The sequence below is a fragment of the Oncorhynchus masou genome, chromosome 31 (genome assembly GCF_036934945.1).
Source record: "Oncorhynchus masou masou isolate Uvic2021 chromosome 31, UVic_Omas_1.1, whole genome shotgun sequence".
In the NCBI taxonomy this organism is placed as follows: domain Eukaryota; kingdom Metazoa; phylum Chordata; class Actinopteri; order Salmoniformes; family Salmonidae; genus Oncorhynchus; species Oncorhynchus masou.
This window is the reverse complement of record NC_088242.1, coordinates 20,572,858-20,597,062: the sequence shown is the minus strand read 5'-3', so window position 1 is coordinate 20,597,062 and position 24,205 is coordinate 20,572,858. Positions and strand designations below refer to the sequence as shown.

Sequence of the window (24,205 nt, the reverse complement as noted above, 5' to 3'; positions counted from 1 at the left end):
TTACTGCAGGGCTGGGTGATTCATACCTTGAGTCCACGTCTAAAAGTGTGAGAGATGAGACCATTACGAGGGGTTGGTGCAGTGTGTCTTGTGGTTCAACTGTTCTGTCAGACCTGGGTCAAATGCATTTGTCAAACAGAGCTGCGTTTCATTTAGTTTGCCCTGGACAATGCACCCAATGGCATAGTCTCAAAAGTTCAAACTCCAAACTTGGAATCACTAAAAAGGGAATTCTTAAACAAATTGAATAAAAGCCAAAAACACATCTCTTCCTTGCACCATACTGTACAGCAGGGCTCTCCAACTCTGTTCCTGGGGAGCTATCCCCCTGTAGGTTTTTGCTCCAACCAAAGTTGGAACTAACCTGATTCAGCTTATCAACTAGATAATTATTAGAATCAGGTGGGCTAGATGAGGGTTGGAGTGAAAATCTAGAGGACGGTAGCTCTCCAATGTTCCCAAAAGTTAAAACGACAAGCTTGGAATCGCATGTATGTATTTAACATAGTTAGGCTATATATAAGGTATGTTATCAGTTGCGTTTGTTCTCCTGAGTGTGGTGTCTCTAATGGTTGTTGGCCTGTATGTTTTTAGATGTGTCTCCCACTGCACAGTCCCTGTGTGAGGACGTTGTGACTGTGATAACCGTCTTCTGCGAGAAGCTAGAGGGGGTTGACCAGTAAGAATGATTCTTTATGCAGAGTTTATAGCCCTGAACTGTATGTTTCTCTCTCATCCGGAGAACACATCATTCCTCCCACCTTGTCTACCCTGCTAGCTGTTTTAAAGGTCACCTCTACAAAGCATGATTCAGTTTTACAGCAATGTTTTATAGAGATGTTTCTTGCTTGGCTTTTATTTAGGTGAGACACTGAGGCTGCATCCCAAATGCCATTCCATTCATAGTGCACTATTGACCAGAACCCATAGGGAATAGGGAGCCATTTGGGATAAAAGCCTGACACTCTGACTAATGGTCTGTTTGTTTTCACAGTGAGAACCAGCTGCTCCAGCTGCTCTACCTAGAGTGCATCTTGTCCATCCTCAGCAGCTGTCCTCCCACCATGCACCTGAACAGAGGCTTCACAGACCTGATCTGGTAAGGCCTGGCTGTGGCTAACACATACAGTATATTGACAGTCACGCTTCCCTGTCTGAATACCTGCCTCCTTTTCAGTCTGATTTCTTATCTCGAGGGGACCCTATATACGGTCTTCATAATACGTACATGCCACATTCATAAGCAGAACATGAGCTGTTCATAAAGTATGCTCCTTCAAGTAAAGTGTTACCATATTATCTGTCTACATAAAACACGTGACATGTCTTGTCCCCTGCTCTCAGGAAGCAACTTTGTCCTACGTTGGTGGTGATCATGGGAAACCCTGTGAACGACAAGACCATCACCTCGGCCCACAGCCACGGAGGGGGGTGTCAGGATCCAGACCCCTCTCTAGGTGGTGTGTCTGACCAGGGCCGGGGATCCGGCTGTTCCTCCACCACCCCGGCCATGATCGGCCCGGTGGTGCGGACCATCTGCTACGTGGCTGCTGAGCTTGTGCGCCTGGTGGGCTGTGTGGAGTCCATGAAGCCTGTTCTGCAGTCGCTGTACCACCGCATCCTGCTCTATCCCCCCCCACAGCACCGCGTGGAGGCCATCAAGATCATGAAGGAGGTGGTCCGAGCCCCAGACTCCTCCCTGTTCACCAGTCACCTCAAATCCCCTAACATAATGTTTATAGAGCAATCAGTTGAATTAGACAGTGGAATGTTGCTGCTTCATCGACAGAACCAGTTTGAGTGTTGCAGAAGGGATGCGATGAACAAAAATTAACCAAAGTGTCTTTGTATTCGTTTTGTAGATTCTGGGAAGTCCTCAGCGCTTGTTTGACCTGGCTGGTCCCTGTGTTATAGAGCCTGAGTCTAGGAAAAGGTCCTTCTCCAAGAGGAAGTCTCACTTGGACCTGCTCAAACTGTGAGGACCCACATTCTCTTATTTTATTTACCGGTATAACCTTTACCGGTACAACCTTGTGAACCAAAAGATATGCGTCTACCTGCTGTATAAGCCTGTAACTCATACATCATGTACTATAGTGAAAAGGAAGTAGTACTGTTGTAAACTGGCACATAGTGTTTATGATGTGTCTGTGTGTGCCTACAGGGTGATGGATGGCATGACAGAGGCCTGTATGAAGGGGGGCATCGAGGCCTGCTACTCCTCAGTGTCGTGTGCCTGTGCCCTCCTGGGAGCTCTGGATGAGTTGAGTCATGGGCGTGGCCTACAGTCAGAACAGGCCCGCATGCTGCTGCGCCGATTGGACGAGCTGAAAGAGGGGGCAGAATCCACGCGGGAGTCCATGGAGATCAATGAGGCGGACTTCCGCTGGCAGCGCCACGTCCTCTCGTCGGAGCACGCTCCCTCTGAGCCCTCTGCCATCTCTGCCACGGAGCGCAGTCCTGACATCAGCATCAGCGTCACCACCGATACGGGCAAGACCACTCTGGATGGGGAGCTGGGACAGACCACTCCAGAGGGGCAGGAGTGTGGTGAAGAACCCCAGCTGCCTTCGCCTTCCTCCTGCGGGCCGGATGCTGACCCTGAGCTACGCACCTGTGTGAGGGAGCCAGGCGCCGAGCCCGGAGGACCCCCAGACGTGGTGCAGCGCAGCCACGCGCTTGTCTACCCCGACATCACTAACTTCCTGTCCGTGGATGCCCGGGCGCACCCTCACGGCTCGCGCTACAGCGAGAGCAACTTCAGTGTGGATGAGGGGGAGATGTCGCGCACTGAGTTTGATTCATGTGACCAGTACTCCATGGCGGCGGAGAAGGACTCGGGCCGCTCGGATGTGTCCGACATGGGCTCTGATAACTGCTCCCTGGCCGATGAGGAGCAGACACCCAGGGATTGTCCCGGTCATCGCTCCCTGAGGACGGCAGCCCTTTCCCTGAAGCTACTGAAGAACCAGGAGGCTGACCAGCAGAGCGCCCGGCTCTTTGTCCAGTCTCTGGCCGGCCTGTTGCCTCGCCTGCTGGGGATGCACAGCACGACAGACGTGGACACGTCCCTGCAGAACTTCTCCTCCACATTCTGCTCCGGCCTACAGGCTGGTAAGTGATACAAAGAGAGAGGAGATTAAGGGAGATGGCATGAGACAATGGAGGGAGGATGTGAGAACATCAGATATCCGTGGAGAAGTCATTGAAAGTCGCATTGTAATTACAGTATCTAATTTAGTATTTTAAGTCTTCTGATGGGGATACGAGGTAAGATAATTGTCTTAATTGTCCTAGTTTCGTCAATGGTTTCTATTTGACCCTGTATCCGACTCTCTCTCCCAGGTGGCATCCATTCACCAGGCTATGAGGGCAGTGAGAACCTGAACTGTCAGGCCCTGATGAACGCTGACGGCCTTTACCTGGTCTCCTACTACGCCTTGCTCCTCAGCCTCAAACTCTGCTGCCAGGACTACTACCGCAGGAGGCCCATGCCTGTACTGGTCAGCCTGGTGAGTGGTGGTTGTGGAGTCAATGTGTTGGCGCACTAAAACTGACATCCCCTGTGTATGGTAGAGAGGAAGCCTGAAGACAAGTGTTGTGATCAGCTGAACACGATATAGTACTGTAGCCAATTATTTTGTTTATGCGGTTTATATATTTTAAAGCGATCCCACCAGGCCTCATGGTATCCCCCATTGAATTCTCTCTCCTGCTGCAGAAAGAGTTTGTTCGTCTCATCCAGAGCAGTGGGGTGCTGGTGGTGCTGTCTCAGGCCTGGATCGAGGAGCTTTACCTCCAGGTTTTGGACCGGAACTTGCTGGGGGAGGCTGGCTACTGGGGCTCACCAGAGGAACACTCCTTACCCCTCATCACCATGCTAACTGGTAGGATGTGACACAGCTCTCCCACACAGTTTTATTCATGAGGATTCTTTATGTCAACATAAAAGTATTAATATAATGCTCCTTTGGGTCTTTGAAATGTTCTGCTATGTTATTATGACGACTCTCATCACGTTGTGTCCTCTCTCTGTCTGTCTCTGGTCAGACATCGATGGTCTGGGCAGTAGTGCCATCGGAGGTCAGCTGATCCGTAAGGCCAACACACAGTCCCCCTTCAGCTGTGACAAGAGTGGCAGTGACACCCTCATGGCAGGTACTGACACCCCCCAGGTACTGACACCACCAGGTACCCCCAGCTGTCCTTTCTGAGTCGCAAGGCAGTTTTTGACTATATTTTGCTTTGATATTTAGGCATATTGTAGTGTGTATTTTTTTGCTTTATTCAAACATCAGGGGAGATAGATTAGGAGGAGACATAGTGGGAAGGGTGGCGACAGGGACTGAACCCTGGTCTCGAGGGACCCAAACTCGGGTCCTCGAGATTCCAAGGGGTGCACTACACAGCTGATTCAAATAATCATCAAACTTTGATAATTTAAAATAGCTGTGGAGTGTTAGGGCAAAAACCAAAATGTGCACCCCTTGGGGTCACGAGGAGCAAGTTTGGGAAACGCTGGCCTAGATGCTGTACTCTACATGGAGAGAGAAATATATTGTTCTCCTTGTGTCCCTCACAGGAGAGGGAATGGAGAGCTGCCAGCATCTGCCTACCTCTTTTATTACCACTGAGAACAAAAGATGCACCATCGAGCACTTGAGCAACCTCATTACCATGGCAACCGCGGCTGAGTTGCCCATTAGGCTTTTAAAGCTTTCATGTAATAAGCTAGCTATGTACACATAATCAACATGGACGAATATATTAACATGGAACGGAGAAAAGGGACCATTGTCAGTTCTACTTATTTCCCTGTATGAAATGTTATTGTCACACAGAGTGCCTTTTATAGAGCTTAAATCTCTCAAGGTGTCTAACGGGACTGTTGTTTACTGCCTGTCTGTTCACTGCCTCTCAGCAAATAAGGCCACAGCACATTACAGAGCTGCTGAATCAATACACCGATAGATGTAGTGTAGGTTCTGACTTAACTCCCATTGGTGCTTTTACAGGCATGGGGTCTTTGTCAAAACACATGTGGATGTACTGTATACAGTTTAAAGAGTCTGACTCAACCCCATTGTGCTGTAGCATAAGTCTTGGTCAATACAAAGATGACGGTCTGACTTACTCAATCTTCCTTCATACTGTATTATGCTTAGTTCCTGATCAATAGTCTACACAGCTGTACTACTTATGCACTCTATCCTTAGTTGCTACACACATTCTTTTACTTTATATTAATGATATGCAGACGTGGCCAAAAGTTGAGAATGACATATTACTTTTCAAAGTTTTCTGCTTCAGTGTCTTTTAGATATTTTTGTCAATGTTACTATGGAATACTGAAGTATATTTACAAGCATTTCATAAGTGTCAAAGGCTTTTATTGACAATTACACGAAGTTGATGCAAAGAGTCAATATTTGCAGTGTTGACTCTTCTTTTTTCAAGACCTCTGCAATCCGCCCTGGCATACTGTCAATTAACTTCTGGGCCACATCCTGACTGATGCCAGCCCATTCTTGCATAATCAATGCTAGGAGTTGCCAGAATTTGTGGGTTTTTGTTTGTCCACCCGCCTCTTGAGGATTGACCACAAGTTCTCAATAGGATTAAAGTCTGGGGAGTTTCCTGGCCATGGACCCAAAATATTGATATTTTGTTCCCCGAGCCCCTTAGTTATCACTTTTGCCTTATGGCAAGGTGCTCCATCATGCTGGAAAAGGCATTGTTCGTCACCAAACTGTTCCTGGGTGGTTGGGAGAAGTTGCTCTGGGAGGATGTGTTGGTAGCATTCTTTATTCATGGCTGTGTTCTTAGGCAACATTGTGAGTGAGCCCACTCCCTTGGCTGAGAAGCAACCCCACACATGAATGGTCTCAGGATGCTTTACTGTTGGCATGACACAGGACTGATGGTAGCCCTCACCTTGTCTCCTCCGGACAAGCTTTTTTTTTTTGTCCGGATGCCCCAAACAATCGGAAAGGGGATTCATCAGAGAAAATGACTTTACCCCAGTCCTCAGCAGTCCAATTCCTGTACCTTTTGCAGAATATCAGTCTGTCCCTGATGTTTTTCCTGGAGAAAAGTGGCTTCTTTGCTGCCCTTCTTGACACCATGCCATCCTCCAAAAGTCTTCGCCATACACCTGCCTGCTGCCATTCCTGAGCAAGCTCTGTACTGGTGGTGCCCCGATCCCGCAGCTGAATCAACTTTAGGAGACAGTCCTGGTGCTTGTTGGACTTTCTTGGGCACCTTGAAGCCTTCTTCACAACAATTGAACCGCTCTCCTTGAAGTTCTTGATGATCCGATAAATGGTTGATTTTGGTGCAATCTTACTGGCAGCAATATCCTTTCTTGTGAAGCCCTTTTTGTGCAAAGCAATGATGACTGCATGTGTTTCCTTGCAGGTAACCATGATTGACAGAGGAAGAACAATGATTCCAAGCACCACCCTCCTTTTAAAGCTTCCAGTCTGTTATTCGAACTCAATCAGCATGACAGAGTGATCTCCCGCCTTGTCCTCATCAACACTCACACCTGTGTTAACGAGAGAATCACTGACATGATGTCAGCTGGTCCTTTTGTGGCAGGGCTGAAATGTTTTTTTGTTTGTTATTCAGTTAATTTGCATGGCAAAGAGGGACTTTGCAATCAATTAATCTGATCACTCTTCATAACATTCTGGAGTATATGCCAATTGCCATCATACAATCTGAGGGAGCAGACTTTGAAAATGTATATTTGTGTCATTCTCAAAACTTTTGTCCACAACTGTACAGTACCAGTCTATAGTTTGGACACACCTACTCATTCAAGGGTTTTTCTTTATTTTTACTATTTTCTACATTGCAGAATAATACTGACGACATCAAAACTATAAAATAACACATGGATTCATGTTGTAACCAAAAAAGTGTTCAACAAATCAAAATATATTTTAGATTCTTCAAAGTAGCCACCCATTGCCTTGATGACAGCTTTGAACACTCTTGGCATTCTCTCAACCAGCTTCATGAGGAAGGCTTTCCCAACAGTCTTGAAGGAGTTCTCACATGCTGAGAACTTGCTGGCTGCTTTTCCTTCACTCTGCGGTCCAACTCATCCCTAACCATCTCAATTGGGTTGAGGTCAGATGATGCAGCACTCCATCACTCTCATTGGTCATAAGGTGAATTCACCAATTTGTAAGTCGCTCTGGATAAGAGCGTCTGCCAAATGACTTAAATGTAAAATGTAAATTGGTCAAATAGCCCTTACACAGCCTGGAGGTGTGTTTTAGGTCATTGTCCTGTTGAAAAACAAATTACCTTCCCACTAAGCCCAAACCAGATTGGTTGGCGTATCGTTGCAGAATGCTGTGGATCCATGCTGGTTCAGTGTGTCTTGAATTCTAAATAAATCACTGACAGTGTCACCAGCAAAGCACCAACACACCATCTGCTCCATGCTTCACGGTGGGAACCACACATGCAGAGATCATCCGTTCACCTACTCTGCGGAAGTTGGAACCAAAAATTTCAAATTTGGACACCAGACCAAAGGGCAGATTTCAACCGGTCTAATGTCCATTGCTTGTGTTTCTTGGGCCAAGCAAGTCTCTTCTTCTTATTAGTGTCCTTTTAGTAGTGGTTTCTTTTCAGCAATTCGACCATGAAGGCCTGATATTTATGCAGTCTCCTTTGAACAGTTGATGTCTGTTACTTGAACTCTGAAGCATTTATTTGGGCTGCAATCTGAGGTGCAGTTAACTAATGAACTCTGCAGCAGAGGTAACTCTGGGGCTTCCTTTCTTGTGGCGGTCCTCATGAGCCAGTTTTATCGTAGAGCTTGATCGTTTTTGCGACTGTGCTTGAAGAAACTTTCAAAGTTCTTAATGTTCCGACCTTCATGTCTTAAAGTAATGATGGACTGTCGTTTCTCTTTGCTTATTTGAAATGTTCTTGACATAATATGGACTTGGTCTTTTACCAAATAGGGATATCTTCTGTATACCACCCCTACCTTGTCACAACACAACTGATTGGCTCAAACGCATTGAGGAAAGAAATTCCACAAATTAACTTTTAACAAGGCACACCTGTTAATTGAAATGCATTCTGCATCTTGCCTATGCCGTTCGGCCATCGCTCATTTATATATTTTTATGTACATATTCTTATTCATTCATTTACACTTGTGTGTATAATGTAGTGAAATTGTTAGGTTAGATTACTTATTTCGCTACACTCGCATTAACATCTGCTAACCATGTGTATGTGACAAATACAATTTGATTTGATTCCAGGTGACTACCTCATGAAGCTGGTTGAGATAATACAAAGAGTGTGCAAAGCTGTCATCAAGGCAAAGGGTTGCTACTTTGAAGAATCTCAAATATATTTAGATTTGTTTAACACTTTTCTGGGTTACTACATGATTCCATATGTGTTATTTCATAGTTTGTCTTCACTATTATTCTACAATGTAGACAATAGTACAAATAAATAAAAACCCTTGAATGAGTAGGTGTACTTTTGTACTTTTGACTGGTACTGTACATTGCATTCGGAAAGTATTCAGACCCCTAGACTTTTTCCACACTGTTACGTTACAGCCTTAATCTAAAATTGATTGAATTGTTGTTTTTCAATCTACACACAATACCCCATAATGACGAAGCAAAAACGGTTTGTTTTTTATTTATTTTTTGCAAATCTAAAAAAAATGTATTTAATCAATTTTAGTATACGGCTGTAATGAAATGTGGAAGAAGTGAAGGGATCTGAATACTTTCAGAATGTACTGTACACCCATTTGATTCTTGAAGAATGTAACTCATAAATGAGCTTACTTCAACTGTCACCTTATCAGAACCCAAAATATATATTTTTTTACTCCAATGTTTGTTAATAAAGTTGATGTAAACAAACACTGTATAGCCTCAAAGAATGCCTGTTAGTGATGCCTTCGCGCGCCAATTCCGTTAGCGGGATAGATTTGACAACATTCAGTGAAATTGCAGAGCGCCAAATTCAAACTACAGAAATATCAAGATTCACAAATATATGTGTAATACATCAAAATAAAGCTTAACCTCTTGTTAATCCAGCCGCAGTGTCAGATTTCAAAAAGGCTTTACGGTGAAAGCAGACCATGCGATTATCTGAGGACAGCGCCCCGCAGACAAACACATGAAAATCATTTTCAACCAGGCAGGTGGTGACACAAAAGTCACCACCTAACTATATAATAAATGCCTTAACTTTTGAATATCTTCTTCTTTTTGCAATCCCAAATGTCTCAGTGACACAATGAATGGCCGTTTTGGTCGATAAATTCCTTTATATCCCCAAAATGTCAATTTATTTGGCGCGTTTGATTCAGAAATACACCGCTTCCAACTCGCCCAACATGACTACAAAGTATCTAATAAGTTACCAGTAAACTTGGTCCATACATTTCAAACAACGTTCCTAATCCAACCTCAGGTATCCTAAAATGTAAATAAACTTGATCAATTAAGGTGGGATAAGCTGTTTCCAATACCGGATAAAAACAACTTGAAGCGCATTCCAGTTCACACGCACCAAACAGTAGAGTCCACCTGGAGTGACACTTACAATGAACAGCCATACTTCTTCATTTCTCAAAAGAAAAACATCGAACAATTTCTAAAGACTGTTGACATCTAGTGGAAGCCATAGGAACTGCAACCGGGTTCCTATTAAATAAGGCTTCCCATAGAAAACCATTGGGAAATACTATGACAATTTTTTCCACCCTGGATGGTTTGTCCTCGGGGTTTCGCCTTCCAAATCAGTTATGTTATACTCACAGACATTATTTTAGAAACTTTTAGAGTTTACTATCCACAACTACCCATTTATATGCATATCCTATCTTCTGGGCCTGAGTAACAAGCAGTTTACTTTGCGCACGCTTTTCATCCGGACGTGAAAATACTGCCCCCTATCCCTAATACGTTTTAAACTATAATTATTTTATATTGTGGATGGTCAGTCCTTGGATCCTCGCTCTGTCTATGAATTTGAGAATGGTTACATTTCTACAAGCCCATCTCTTTTTTTTTACCAAAACAGATGCAGGATGACCCTTTCAGCTGCAGATTCTAGCTTTAAGGGTCTGACCCAACCCCCATTTGACCCTGTTTCATACATATTGTCTTGGTCAATGCACAGATAAATGTCTGGCTCACTCACTCACTCAACATTCATTCATATTATTTCAGGCATAGTGTTTGCTCGCTACATCCTGATGGGCTGCTGGAAGAACCTGATGGACACCCTATCCACCCCACTGACAGGGCGCATGGCGGGCAGCTCCAAGGGCCTGGCCTTCATGCTGGGTTCTGAGGGGCTGAAGGAGCAGAGCCAGAAGGAGAGAGACACCATCTGTCTCAGCCTGGATGGACTACGCAAGGCAGCCGGACTCAGCTGTGCTCTAGGTAACAGGACCCAACATCGTGGTGACCGTGGATAAGGCCTGCCTGACTGAATATAATCTTCAACAGGAAGTGTTTAGTTAACCCACTAGCTAGTGTGTTTAGATCAGAGGCTGGCTGGGTCAAAGGCTCAAACTATTTGAAAGAAAACTATTTGATTCCAGGTCTGGTTTAGATGTGTGTCCACAAAGACATAAGTACAAAAGAGAATCAAACTCAAGCAAAGGTTTTGCTTAGATTTTGAACAATATCTGAATACTTCATAGGTCTTTTTGTTTAGCTATTGAAATCTCCCTGAAAACATATATGAATCAGGACCATATGATGATAAAGTATTGGCCTGGCGCCCTGTGACCGGTGCCGTAGGCCCTCTCAGCCCAGCTTGTCTTTGATTACCATCAGCTCTAATGAATATGAATATTCTTGCGTTCTCTAGGTGTGGCTGCCAATTGTGCCTCGGCTCTGGCCCAGATGGCGGCAGCCTCGTGTGTGCAGGAGGAGAAGGAGGAGAGGGAGGTGGGCGAGTCTGGAGATGCCATCACACAAGGTACTTACAGCACCCCACATAACATACTGTACACAGGGATTCAATTGCCTTTTTTCAAACACATACCGTACTATAAAACTAGTGTATACACCAAAGATGACATTTAATTTGTCATTACTGTGCAAGACATAAAGAATCCCTTTCGGAAAAGATCCCATATTTACATGGTCACATTTTAGTTTTTGATATGGTGCTAGCTAGAGTGCTGGGATCTGATCCTGTGTCTGTTGGGTGTGTGTGTTCCCAGTCAAGCAGCGTGTGGAGCAGAAGCTTGAGCAGATGGGACGTCCTCAGGGGGTGCGGCTGCACACGGCCCATGTGCTCTGCATGGAGGCCATCCTCAACGTGGGCCTGGAGATGGGCAGCCACAACCAGGACTGCTGGCCCCATGTCTTCAGGTAATACAGCCAAGCTGTGGCAGGGCAGGCGATGCAAAGATCAAAGTCACAACCCTCTCCATAACCACTGAGAAAAATGCATGATAGCATATTACATTGGATTCTCGGTACAGTTGCAGCCACAGGTTCCTAACACTCATCTATAATGTGAACTCTCATCTGTAATGACACACTGAACAATACAGTAGAGTACTGGTCTCTGTCTATCCAGGGTGAGCGAATATGTCAGCTCTCTGGAGCACAGCCACTTCAGCGACGGCAACTCCCAGGCCACCATGACCATCACCCAGGCCCAGCAGGCTGTAGACCTGGGGCTGGATTTGTGTGGCGAGCCTAGTCCGGACAGAGATCTGGCCCTCAGCAGCCAGCCGGTCATCCAGCCCCAGTCCATCCAGGAGCTGTTAAGGGAGGGTAGGGGGGAAAGGCCTGGACCGTAGCCTGATGACTGGGACCAGCGCATCCAAGGCCGTCTGCACCCTATCTACACAGACAGACAGGTACTGCAGTATAGGCTACAGAACTGTCTGAATAGCATACTAAGTTTCATATTCTCCTCTCGCTTTCTTTTTCATTGACTTTCATGCCTGAATAGCAATATGAAACAAACAATATAGTTATTGTTGACTGACTAGGCTGAAATACAAAAGTTGTCATTTAAAGTCATTGAAAGAAACAACAGCACATGTTAAATGGCCACCTGGTGGCAGTGTGGATCAAGCACAGCTCAAGTACATGAAAGTATTCGACCCAGACCAGTATGTGATTTGGTACTCTTGATTGTACAAATTAAGAGTCACATGGTCATGCAGCACTTTCTCTTCTGAACATAGGCCAATTACACATGGATAAGTTATAGTCTGCAGTCAGGGCCAGATTAAAAAATCATCATGAAGCGACACACAGATTTGTACAATATTCTGAGGAAATATAAATTGTGTATTATAGGGTACCTAAATACACTTTCCAGTGTCACACTGTCTCACCTAATGAAGAAGATGAAGCTGTAGGCTACTCACCGGTGATGGTCTCGTCAAGGCCATAGCATATCTCATGATAAACTACTTTGAAAAACAGTGCTGCTGAAAATTGGGAGTTGAAAGATTTTTTTTTTATATTGGTTCTACAGAAAGATTAGTCTTCTCTTTTCAGCGGTAGGCATTTACTTTTCAAACTGTATGTGTTTCCCGCAATTGTATTTTGAAATTTGCAAAAGGCAAACTGACAGCCGCAACCAACCATATAAATATAATCCATAGATGGCAGTTCCCATTCAAGTCAGGTCTGGCAGCCATTGCTAGTGTATCCATGAGTTTAACAGTCAAATTGCTAAGGTTAGATGTTCCAAAAATCTTCTATGGATTATATGTCTATGGCCACAACGCAACAGACTGTCCTATATTTGGTGCTGCATGCAGCACACATTGCGACCTTCCCCACTGTCGGCATACTGGTAACTTCCAAAATAAAGGAAACACTTGAGTAAATGAGGAATACAAAGTATACGTTATGTTATGTGTGGGGTGCATTTCCTGCCATGGTTTAGGTCCTCTTGTAGAATCTATGCCAAGGCACTTTGAAGCTGTTCTGGCAGCTCGTGGTGGCCCATCACCCTTTTAAGACATTTTAAGTGTTTTGGAAGTTACCCGTAGGTGCCTGTGATAAAACTTTGTCCCCGGTTATTTTTTTAAAACTATTGGTCCTCTGTGGCAAAATTATGCTCTCTGGTGTATTTTGAACCTTCAGAGTGGGCTTCTGTGGTTGGATAAAAATAAATAAACCATTTTATTTATCTCTTTTTTGGGGGACTCTTGGGCCCCCTACGGGCTTGAGTCCCTGCATTAATCCGGCCCTGCCTGCAGTGCTTATATAACTACATAAGCACCAGGCCGCTTTTAGAGAAAATAATCAAAACACTTATCTGGCAGATGTTTCACTCTCCTACTAGTCCCACAGCTTTCTAATTGGCTTGTGGTGATTCCTTTCTGCTGTTTGAAGAATATAGTGGCAATAATTTGGATTCCACTGTATGACCTTTTTTGCAGGTTATTTGAGGACTCTGTCAGTAAACTGAACATGGTTAGCCTGGTGGGTTTCCTGCACCAGCTGAGGAGAGCATCTCAGTCCCAGCTCTTTGACTCAGTCACTGAGACAGGAGACTACTCCTTAGCCATGCCAGGTACCAAACACAGCACATGCTTATCCCCAACAGACTTAGATAAAAACCCTGGGTCAAATTTGCCCAGTAAAATAGAACCAACAGAACAGTCCCAAAGGTCATCAATGTTGCCTGTGTGTTTTTAGGAGAGGCCAAGTCCACCATGGACAGGCGTAGCACCCTGCATTTGTTCCGGCTGGGGGAGGCCATGCTGCGGATCGTGAGGAATAAGACCAGACCCCTGCTGCACATGATGAGGGCCTGGAGCATAGTAGCACCGCACCTGGTGGAGGTAGGAGCACAGAGAATGCGTCTCAACTGTGTAGCCTCCTTTGCTGATGTCCTCTCCTCTATGATCACTAATATGGTATAGCCTAATAGGTTCACCCTTTCTGCAGGTTATATTAGGCCTATACCCACTGGGCACAGACATCAGTTCAACATCTAGTTTTGATTTACGTTTGTGAACTAACGTGAAATCAACAAACATTTCATGCGGCCGTTGGATTTAGTTTGGTGAGAAAATACGAAATTCCCTTAGTTTTCCAAGTTGATTCAATGTCATTTACATATTTACATATTTGTTGTTGAAATGACATGGGAACAGCGTTGATTCTACCAGTTTTTGCCCATTGGGCATTGTTCTCGTTACTGTTTCTCTCTGTCTCTTCCTAGGCTGCCTGCCACAAAGAGCGCCATGTATCCCAAAAGGCTGTGTCCTTCATCCATGATGTTCTGATGGAGGTGCTGACCAGCTGGGCAGAGCTTCCCCACTTCCACTTTAACGAGGCGCTCTTTAGACCCTTCGAGCACATCATGCAGCTGGAGCTGTGTGACGAGGACGTGCAGGACCAGGTGAGTTGTCCCACACACACCTCTTATAATTAGTTGACCCGGTAGTTGAAACGTCCTATTGTTTGTCCCTCAGGTGGTCACGTCCATAGGGGAGCTGGTAGAGATGTGTTCCCCTCAGATCCAGTCTGGCTGGAGACCTCTATTCAGTGCCCTGAGGACTGTGCATGGGAACAAGCCAGACATGAAAGACTACCTGATAGGAGAATATTCCATGGGTATGTATGACAGACAGCCTAGTCTTTTGAGTTTGTTACATCTCAATGTTTCTATGTGTTATTGTATTCCCTCAGGTACTGCCCGGCTACAGTATTTCTATTGTATTCACATACATTCTGTTTCTTTGGGTTGTCTGTAATGATGTCTTATGAGAGGGAGTCTCAGCAGGAGAAACTGTATGTTGGCACAGAGCCTCGTCTCCTCTCTCGAAGGAGATTCCTGTATATCGCAGTTTTTGTTGTTGAGGTTGTTTTCTGCTCCGTCTGGAATGCAGGGAAGTCTCAGGCGCCTGTGTTTGATGTCTTTGAAGCATTTATCAACACCGACAACATTCAGGTCTTCGCCAACGCAGCAACTGACTACATCATGTGCCTTATGAAGTTTGTCAAAGGCTTAGGTAAGTCAGGTAAATGAGATGATTACACTATTTTATTTTTCTGTGGATGTGTAATACTATTGTCATGATCGTCACATTTTTAGGTAGAGACATTGAATGTTCATGTTATTTGGTAAGAAATAATGGAATTGATTACTCTGATTGCCATCAGTGAGTGTGTTGGCCTTGTTCCTAGGAGAAGTGGACTATAAGGAGATTGGGGACTGTGTCAATGCCACTGGCTACAGTTCTACAGACCTGTGCCTCCCTGCTCTGGACTACCTGAGGAAGTGCTCTCAGGTAGGAAAACACTGGCCAATGGGCCACCTTAGCTATTTTCAATGGGGCGTCACATGAAAATGAGTTCTTTTATCAGACAGGCTTCCAGAAAGTCTATTAAAATAGATAAATAAATGGTCACACAACCTGCTAAAGGAAGAACTTTCCATCTACGTTTAGTGTATCCACACTGTATGATGAGTTTTTCTTCTGCAGCTGCTTGCCAAAATCTACAAGATGCCTTCCAAGCCCGTGTTCCTGGGAGCCCGGCTGGCCAGCCTGCCCATGAGGGCCCAGGAGAAGTCTGTCAGCAGTGAGGATGGCATGGACTGCGTCCTGGCTGAGTTTGACGATGACACAGGCTTGATCCAGGTTTGGATCCTGCTGCTGGAGCAGCTGACTGCAGCGGTATCGAACTGCCCCCGGCAGCACCAGCCCCCCACCCTGGAACTGTTGTTTGAGCTTCTCAGAGCGCTCACCAACTTGCCAGGTTAGAAGTGATACCATAACACCAAAGGACAGATCAGATTCAACACTCTCCACTATAGTTTGGTTTACATGGTCTGGGTGATCATTTTACAAGATTAACATAGTCATTATGAATGTAGCCTACATGAAAACCGGTTATTTTTTTCCACCTCCATAGGACCGGGCTTTGCCATATTCTCTGTGATCCAGCTTCTTCTTCCTGTGATGTCACTCTGGCTCCAGCGTAGCCATGGCGACCATGCGTACTGGGACATAGCCGCAGCCAACTTCAAGCACGCCATTGGGTTGTGCTGTGAGCTGGTAGTGGAGCACGTTCAAAGCTTCATCCACTCAGGTACAGTGGCCATGGAATGACTACTGAGTGGTGGTCAAACATAGTGTCCACAAAGCTGTCAGCAGAGATGGAAGTGCACTTAGGCAGTTAAACAGACAAAATAGGTCTTTGTGAAACTTATGTAGTCCAGGGGCCGTATGTATCCAGGGTCTCAGAGTAGGAGTGCTGATTTAGGATCAGTTTTGCCTTTTAGATCACATTGAACATTTCTACTTGGGCGAGAAAAACTTGACCCTGACTCCTATTCTGCGATCCCTGATACATACGCCCCCAGATCCTGGTTGTCCCTCTGTCCGTATCCTTCATATCTCTGTCCTCCTGTAGATATTGGCTATGAGCATCTGATCAACCTGATGCTAAAGGACCTCTTCAAGCTGCTGGTGGCCTGTGTGGCTGAACCTGCTGAGACGATCTCTAGAGTGGGCTGCTCCTGCATCAGGTGACCATGCACTTGCGCTGTGCACGCTCACACACACACACAGAATGTGTATGACTGAGCTGTAGATGACAGGTGTTTGTCTCTTCCTGTGGCAGGTACGTGTTGGTGACGGTAGGCCCAGTCTTCACTGAGGAGATGTGGCGTCTGGCATGCTGTGCCCTGCAGGATGCCTTCTCTGCCACGCTGGAGCCTGTCAAGGTAAATACCTGAGCCGTGCCATGGTTCTGACTAGAGGTAGTGTAGCTACGAATTGACTTTTTCGTAGCAGGTTAGGATAATTCACGTGGGAGGTTAGGAGATTTAAGGTTAGGAAAAGGGTTAGGGTTACTGAAAAGGCTACCTTAAAATGCTACTAACCTGCTACGAAAAGTAACTTCCAGTCGTAGCTGTACTCCCTGTAGGCAGAACCCCCTGCCATCCCCTGTGTCAATGGTGTTTAATCTAAAAATAATTAAAGGCGCAAACTTCCTCTCAAATTTTTCCATTGTTGTTATTTTAGACCAGTGGAATAAACTGTATAAAGATCAAGCCACACACTCTGTATGCTCCCAATAATTGAATGGGTAAACCTAATCAACGTTTTGTCAACGCTGTGCCTTCTTTAGGGTTGAGGCCAGTGGAATAATCAACACCCGTTTAGGAAATTATGTAAAAAGCTTTCCCTGGTAATGATCTCATGAGGTGATATTAATGCCATGAACAAATTACACTAATAGGACACAAAATCACCTTGTTTAAAGGCCCAGTGCAGTCAAAATTACAACACCAGATGGTGAATTATTTAATAGAACAATAAGAGTTCCAAACCTCTGCCAATAACAGCTAGTTTTCAGTTTTCCCCTCCCCACTCAGACCACTCCCAGACAGTCCTTGCAAAATTCTTGCTTGAGAAATAGTTTTTTTCAAGAAAGCTATTTTTAATATATTAATTAAAAGCTATTACAGTAAGGTATTTGCAGTGCATTCAGAAAGTATTCAGACCCCTTGACTCTTTCCACATTTTTGTTACAGCATTATTCTAATATTGAATAAATAAAAAATGTTCTACATCAATCTACACATTTGTTAACCCGTTTTTGCTTTGTCCTTATGGTTTTTAGAAATGTTAGCACATTTTATAAAAATACAAAAACAAAATACGTTATTTACATAAGTTCAGACCGTTTGCTATGAGACTCGAAATTGAGCTCCGGTGAATCCTGTTTCCATTGATCATCCTTGATGTTTCTACAACTTGATTGGAGTCCACCTGTGGTAAATTCAATTGATTGGACATGATTTAGAAAAGCACACACCTGTTTATATAACGTCCCACAATTGACAGTGGATGTCAGAACAAAAACCAAGCCATGAGGTCAAAGGAATTGTCGTAGAGCGCCGAGACAGGATTGTGTCGAGGCACAGGTCTGGGGAAGGGTACCAAAACATTTCTGCAGTGTTGAAGGTTCCCAAGAACACAGTGGCCTCCATAATTCTCACATAGAAGTTTAGAACCACCAAGACTGGCCTTGGTCAGGGAGGTGACCAAGAACCTAATGGTCACTCTGACAGAGCTCCTAAGTTCCTCAGTGAAGATGGGAGAAGATTCCAGAAGGACAACCATCTCTGCAGCACTCCACCAATTAGGCCTTTATGGTAGAGTGGCCCACTCCTCAGTAAAAGGCACATGACAGCCCACTTTAGAGTTTGCCAAAAGGCACTTAAAGAGACTCCGCATGAGAAACAAGATTCTCTGGTCTGATGAAACCAAGATTGAACTCTTTGGCCTGAATGCCAAGCGTCACGTCTGGAGGAAACCTGACATCAACCCTACTGTGAAGCATAGTGGTGGCAGCATCATGCTGTGTGGATGTTTTTCAGTTGCAGGGACAGGGACACTAGTCAGGATTGAGGGAAAGATGAACTGAGCAAAGTACAGAGAGATTAATGATGAAAACCTGCTCCATAGCACTCAGGACCTCATACTGGGGAAAAGGTTCACCTTCCAACAGCACAACGACACTAGCACACAGCCAAGACAACACAGGACTGGCTTTGGGACAAGTCTCTGAATGTCCTTGAGTTGCCCAGCCAGAGCCTGGACTTGTACCAGATCGAACGTCTCTGGAGACCCAAAAATGGCTGTGCAGCAACGCTCCCCATCCAACCTGACAAAGCTTGAGAGTGTCCGCAGAGAAGAATGGGAGAAGCTCCCCAAAAACCGGTTGTGCCAAGCTTGTAGCGTCATACCAAAAATGACTCAAGGCTGTAATCGCTGCCAAATGTGCTTCAACAAAGTGCTGAGTAAAGAGTCTAAATACTTGTGTAAATGTGATATAAAAAAAAGCTAAAATTTCTAAAAACCAGTTTTTACTTTGTTATTATGTGGTTTTGTATGTAAATTGATGAGGAAATATATATTTTTTACATTTTAGAATACGGCTGTAATATAACAAAATGTTGAAGTCAAGGGGTCTGAATACTTTCTGAATGACTGTACTTGTTTCCCAGAAATGATTTGATATTGAGATAAAACATGGCTGCATTGGGCCTTTAACCCATTCTGATTATGGCTGTGGTGTGTGGCAGCAGGTGAATGCATGTTTCCATCTAGCCCCATAACATTCCTACACTAGGTAGGCTACATTTAGAAGGATACGTCTCACTACAAGTATTTTCCTCAGTCTCAGCCCTGCACAATATGAGAGGACCAAATATAATCTTCTTTAAAGCTTAAAGCTGCAGCCTTTTTAGAGAGAAAATAAAAAGCTTGTCTCTACTTGTATTGTAGTAGAAAGAGGGCTTAAATGCATGATGCATTACTACCAATAACAGACCTTAAATATAGTGACCTTGCAAGAGATTACTCTACTTAAGAATGCATTGTGTCTTCACTAACAGCATTGTTTATTCAGACTGTCTTAAAACATATAGTGGTAGACTCTATATGCACGCAGGCATACTGTATGGACAAGACCAACTTTCTCAGGCCTGTGCTTTTTTTGTGCTTCCTCTTCTGCATTGCTTGCTCTTTGGTGCTTTAAAGCACTTTGTGACAACTGTAAAAAGGGCTTTATAAAATAGTCGTAGTTGTTGTAAAAGGGTCATCTACATTCAGGACAGGTCATTCATTCCCTAGTAAAAGTAAATGTCCACAATAATTTAGATGTTTAGTTCCAGTAATGAATGTTGGGATTACTGTCATTCATTAATTTCTTTGGACATAAAAAATTATCCTAGGTGTATGTATACTTTCACTGTCTCAACTGTTTGTATGACGTTCCATGTGTGTCTGATTGAGAGAGTTGCAGTTGATCAGTGTGTTCTAGATCCTGTTGATTGGATCACATTGTATGTAACCTTGTGCTCCAGACTGTATAGCTTCAGCATGCATGCCAGAGTGCCATACAGAACCTGTGTGTGTTTGTGTCTCTACCTCTTGTGTAGAACCTGCTGGCGTGTTTCCGTAGTGGTTCAGACAGCTTCTCTGGGGACGCCTGTGAGGTTAAGGTGGCCGCTCCGTCCCACTCCCCCTCTGCTGAGGCAGAGTACTGGAGAATCAGAGCCATGGCCCAGCAGGTGACCCTCCACCACCACACACTAGTTTACTCAATCGGAAATCACCTTTACATTTCAGTCGCCCTATTGCACAGATCTTCTGCAGTCCGGATTGAATCTAGGCCTAGGCTTACATGCATGTTGATGTGAAATGACGTATACATGTGTGGCTGTCCACAGTCAGACCTGTGTCAAATTATACTATTCATCAATCTAGCTGTTATTAAACAACATTTCAAACTTCTGTATTCAGTCTCAAATCTTCTATGTAGACAGTACATTTCATTATTCATGTATATTGTTCAGTATGACTTTATAGTTGTTGAACATGTCTCCTATCTTCCTCCTCTCTTTAGGTGTTTATGCTGGACACCCAGTGCTCCCCTAAAACCCCCAATAACAAAGAAGGCTTTGAACATGCCCAGTCCTGTGTGCTCATCATAGAGCTCCCTTCAGACCAGCAATCCAATGGTCACACTCAGAAAAGGTTTGCAGCGTTTAATCACTTAGCTGGTGTGGTGGTTTTTGTATACTGTGTGTTCAACCTGTCGTGTACAGTACACCATCAACTTTGAATCATTGCTCTATTCTAATCTATTCACTATCTATATATAGTGTGTTACAGTTTGTCTAGGTTCACAGAATGTTTTCAGAATGTAGCTTTCGATGTGCAGTATATTCTAGGTTCACAGCCCGTTTTCAGAATGTAGCTTTCGATGTGCAGTATATTCTAGGTTCACAGCCCGTTTTCAGAATGTAGCTTTCGATGTGCAGTATATTCTAGGTTCACAGCCCGTTTTCAGAATGTAGCTTTCGATGTGCAGTATATTCTAGGTTCACAGCCCGTTTTCAGAATGTAGCTTTCGATGTGCAGTATATTCTAGGTTCACAGCCCGTTTTCAGAATGTAGCTTTCGATGTGCAGTATATTCTAGGTTCACAGCCCGTTCTCAGAATGTAGCTTTCGATGTGCAGTATATTCTAGGTTCACAGCCCGTTCTCAGAATGTAGCTTTCGATGTGCAGTATATTCTAGGTTCACAGCCCGTTTTCAGAATGTAGCTTTCGATGTGCAGTATATTCTAGGTTCACAGCCCGTTTTCAGAATGTAGCTTTCGATGTGCAGTATATTCTAGGTTCACAGCCCGTTTTCAGAATGTAGCTTTCGATGTGCAGTATATTCTAGGTTCACAGCCCGTTTTCAGAATGTAGCTTTCGATGTGCAGTATATTCTATCTCCTTATGTGCTGATTTCTCTCTCATGTGCTGGACTTACAACAGAAAAATTGGGTAAGAGCACTTCGATGACACCCATACCATGATTCTGGTTTACTGTGAGCAGCATTTATGCCCACCTGTATATTCAATATTTACATTTTTCCTTTAAGCATCCATTCAATGTCATGGACCATATTATGTCATGTCAACATCTGTTATCAGATGACATAAGCTACTGTGCAGATGATGAAGACTTTGTCTTATCCACCATACGTAGATATGAAATTCTTTCCCTTTTTATAAAATAAGAATATTCCCAGAGTCCTCTGACCTCTGATACAGTATTATTATTTTGATCAAGCTCTTTGGGATTACAATGTGGTTTTAGTAAATCTGCTTTTGACTTTCAGTTAAGGACCTTTTCTTTAATGCTGTTTATCAGAAACCTCATATGATGCCCAAAAGGATGGAGAAATTGATGTCTGAGATTTAAAGCTAGAGTCCTTAATTGAAACAATAGCAAATCGGTCAATCCGCCTTTGATTTGGTAAACAGCTGAGGGTTGGGGCTGGAGAAATGTAACCACTCTCAAATTCATAAACAGAGCTATGGATGCAAGGACTGACCATCAAGGATATCAAAATTATAGTTTTAACCATGTAAACAAACAGTAGCCTCAAAACATTTGTATTGTTTACAAACAACCAAGCTTACATTTTGGGTTCTGATGATAGGGTACGACAGTTGAACTAAGCTCATGAGGTATGTCTAAGTCTCCTCAAGAATCAATGGGTACATATCATTAATTTATATGTCCAAAAATGGATATAGCAACTAAGGATTGTGGCTTTTAAAAGCTGTGTCATAAAACTTTAAAGCTTAAATCCCAGTTGCATGTTTCTGACAATCAGACAAACCAAATATAAGTAAAATAGGAATCTATTTACATAAATGGTTTCATTAACCTTTTTCTCCATCTGATCTATAGGATTCCTTTCAGAACTATAGTGGTTAGCTTACTCTCTCATCAAGTGTTGCTCCAGAACCTGTATGACATTCTGCTGGAGGAGTTTAAGCACCCTGGTGATGCTGAGACCCAGGAGAAGACCACCCCAGTATCTGATCCTAGACCATCTGGTTTCCTGCGCTACATCTCCATGCAGAACCTGGCCATCATCTTCGACCTGCTGCTGGACTCCTACCGCACAGCCCGAGACTTCGACACGCGCCCGGGCCTCAAGTACCTGCTGATGAAGGTGTCTGGGGTGTGTGGCGCTGCCAACCTGTACCGCCAGTCTGCCATGAGCTTCAACATCTACTTCCAGGCCCTGCTGTGTGCCACGCTCACCAACCAAGAGAGTATCACTGCTGAGCTGGTGAAGAAGATCCTTTACGAGGAGGGCGAAGGCAGCTCCGACTCCTCCCAGCAGTGCTCCTCCGAGGACGAGGACATCTTCGAGGAGACGGCTCAGGTGAGTCCCCCGCGGGGGAAGGAGAAGCGCCAGTGGAGGGCCACCATCCCTTCACTCAGCATCCAGCCGGTCAGCAGCGCAGACTGGGCCTGGCTGGTCAAGCGGCTGCACAAGCTCTGCATGGACCTCTGCAACAACTACATCCAGATGCACCTGGACCAGGAGAACCTGGTGGACGAGGCAGTGCCCGTCTTCCGGGGGGACCCCCTCTTCTTCCTGCCCTTCTTCCCCTCCACTCCTGAGACTCCCACTCCCTCCACGGGAGGCCTGTCCGGCCGGGGAACACCCTCAGATGACAGCGTGCGCTCCCACCTGGCAGAGACGCCGTCGGAGGACACACACAGCCCTACTGCTGGCTACTGCATGGACAGCCTGCCACACCTAAGAGGGGAGAGGAGAGACCCAGCGGGTCGCAAGAAGGAGTGGTGGGAGAGTGCTGGGAACAAGCTATATACCATCGCCACCGACAAGACCATCACCAAGCTGATGATGGAGTACAAGAAGAGAAAGCAGCAGCACAACCATTCCACCTTCGTGAAGGAGACCAAGGGGGGAGAGAACAGGGGCGAGGCAGGGACGATGAGGGGCCCAGAGTCCTCCAACCCACAGAGGCCCCAGCAGCTGGTGGACCCGGGGCCCATGAGACACTCGTTCAGTGCCGGGCCAGAGGTGCTGAGGCAGGAGAAGATCAGACCCCGCTCCGGTTCTACAACAAGCTCCCACAGCGTCTCCATTAGAGACTCAGAGGCTCAGATACAGGTAGGACTGCAGGGGAAACATGACCAGATACAGGTAGGACTGCAGGGGAAACATGACCAGATACAGGTAGGACTGCAAGGGAAACATGACCAGATACAGGAGGGACTGCATGCAGGGGAAACATGACCAGATACAGGTGGGACCGCATGCAGGGGAAACATGGCCAGATACAGGTGGGACTGCATGCAGGGGAAACATGGCCAGATACAGGTGGGACTGCATGCAGGGGAAACATGGCCAGATACAGGTGGTACCGCATGCAGGGGAAACATGGCCAGATACAGGTAGGACTGCATGCAGGGGAAACATGGCCAGATACAAATCAAATCAAATTTTATTTGTCACATACACATGGTTAGCAGATGTTAATGCGAGTGTAGCGAAATGCTTGTGCTTCCAGTTCCGACAATGCAGTAATAACCAACAAGTAATCTAACTAACAATTCCAAAACTAATTTCTTATACACAGTGTAAGGGGATAAAGAATATGTACATAAAGATATGAATGAGTGATGGTGCAGAGCAGCATAGGCAAGATACAGTAGATGGTATCGAGTACAGTATATACATATGAGATGAGTATGTAAACTAAGTGGCATAGTTAAAGTGGCTAGTGATACATGTATTACATAAGGATGCAGTAGATGATAGAGTACAGTATATACGTATACATATGAGATGA

The 24,205-nt window shown here is 44.8% G+C and overlaps 1 protein-coding gene across 1 annotated transcript in view; it reads left to right on the top strand.

The window, feature by feature from the left end:
• Positions 1–24,205, top strand: part of arfgef3 (ARFGEF family member 3) — a 44,603-nt gene that overhangs the window by 13,980 nt on the left and 6,418 nt on the right. Inside the window, 26 exon segments of the mRNA XM_064950296.1 lie at positions 595–679; positions 995–1,099; positions 1,345–1,675; positions 1,863–1,975; positions 2,165–3,114; positions 3,346–3,512; positions 3,722–3,887; positions 4,051–4,158; positions 10,239–10,454; positions 10,888–10,998; positions 11,246–11,396; positions 11,608–11,811; positions 11,813–11,893; positions 13,439–13,572; positions 13,698–13,843; positions 14,227–14,406; positions 14,480–14,621; positions 14,897–15,019; positions 15,195–15,298; positions 15,494–15,767; positions 15,924–16,100; positions 16,425–16,539; positions 16,635–16,737; positions 19,966–20,097; positions 20,433–20,563; positions 22,281–23,523. Of these exon segments, the coding sequence (XP_064806368.1) occupies positions 595–679; positions 995–1,099; positions 1,345–1,675; positions 1,863–1,975; positions 2,165–3,114; positions 3,346–3,512; positions 3,722–3,887; positions 4,051–4,158; positions 10,239–10,454; positions 10,888–10,998; positions 11,246–11,396; positions 11,608–11,811; positions 11,813–11,893; positions 13,439–13,572; positions 13,698–13,843; positions 14,227–14,406; positions 14,480–14,621; positions 14,897–15,019; positions 15,195–15,298; positions 15,494–15,767; positions 15,924–16,100; positions 16,425–16,539; positions 16,635–16,737; positions 19,966–20,097; positions 20,433–20,563; positions 22,281–23,523 (5,792 nt within the window).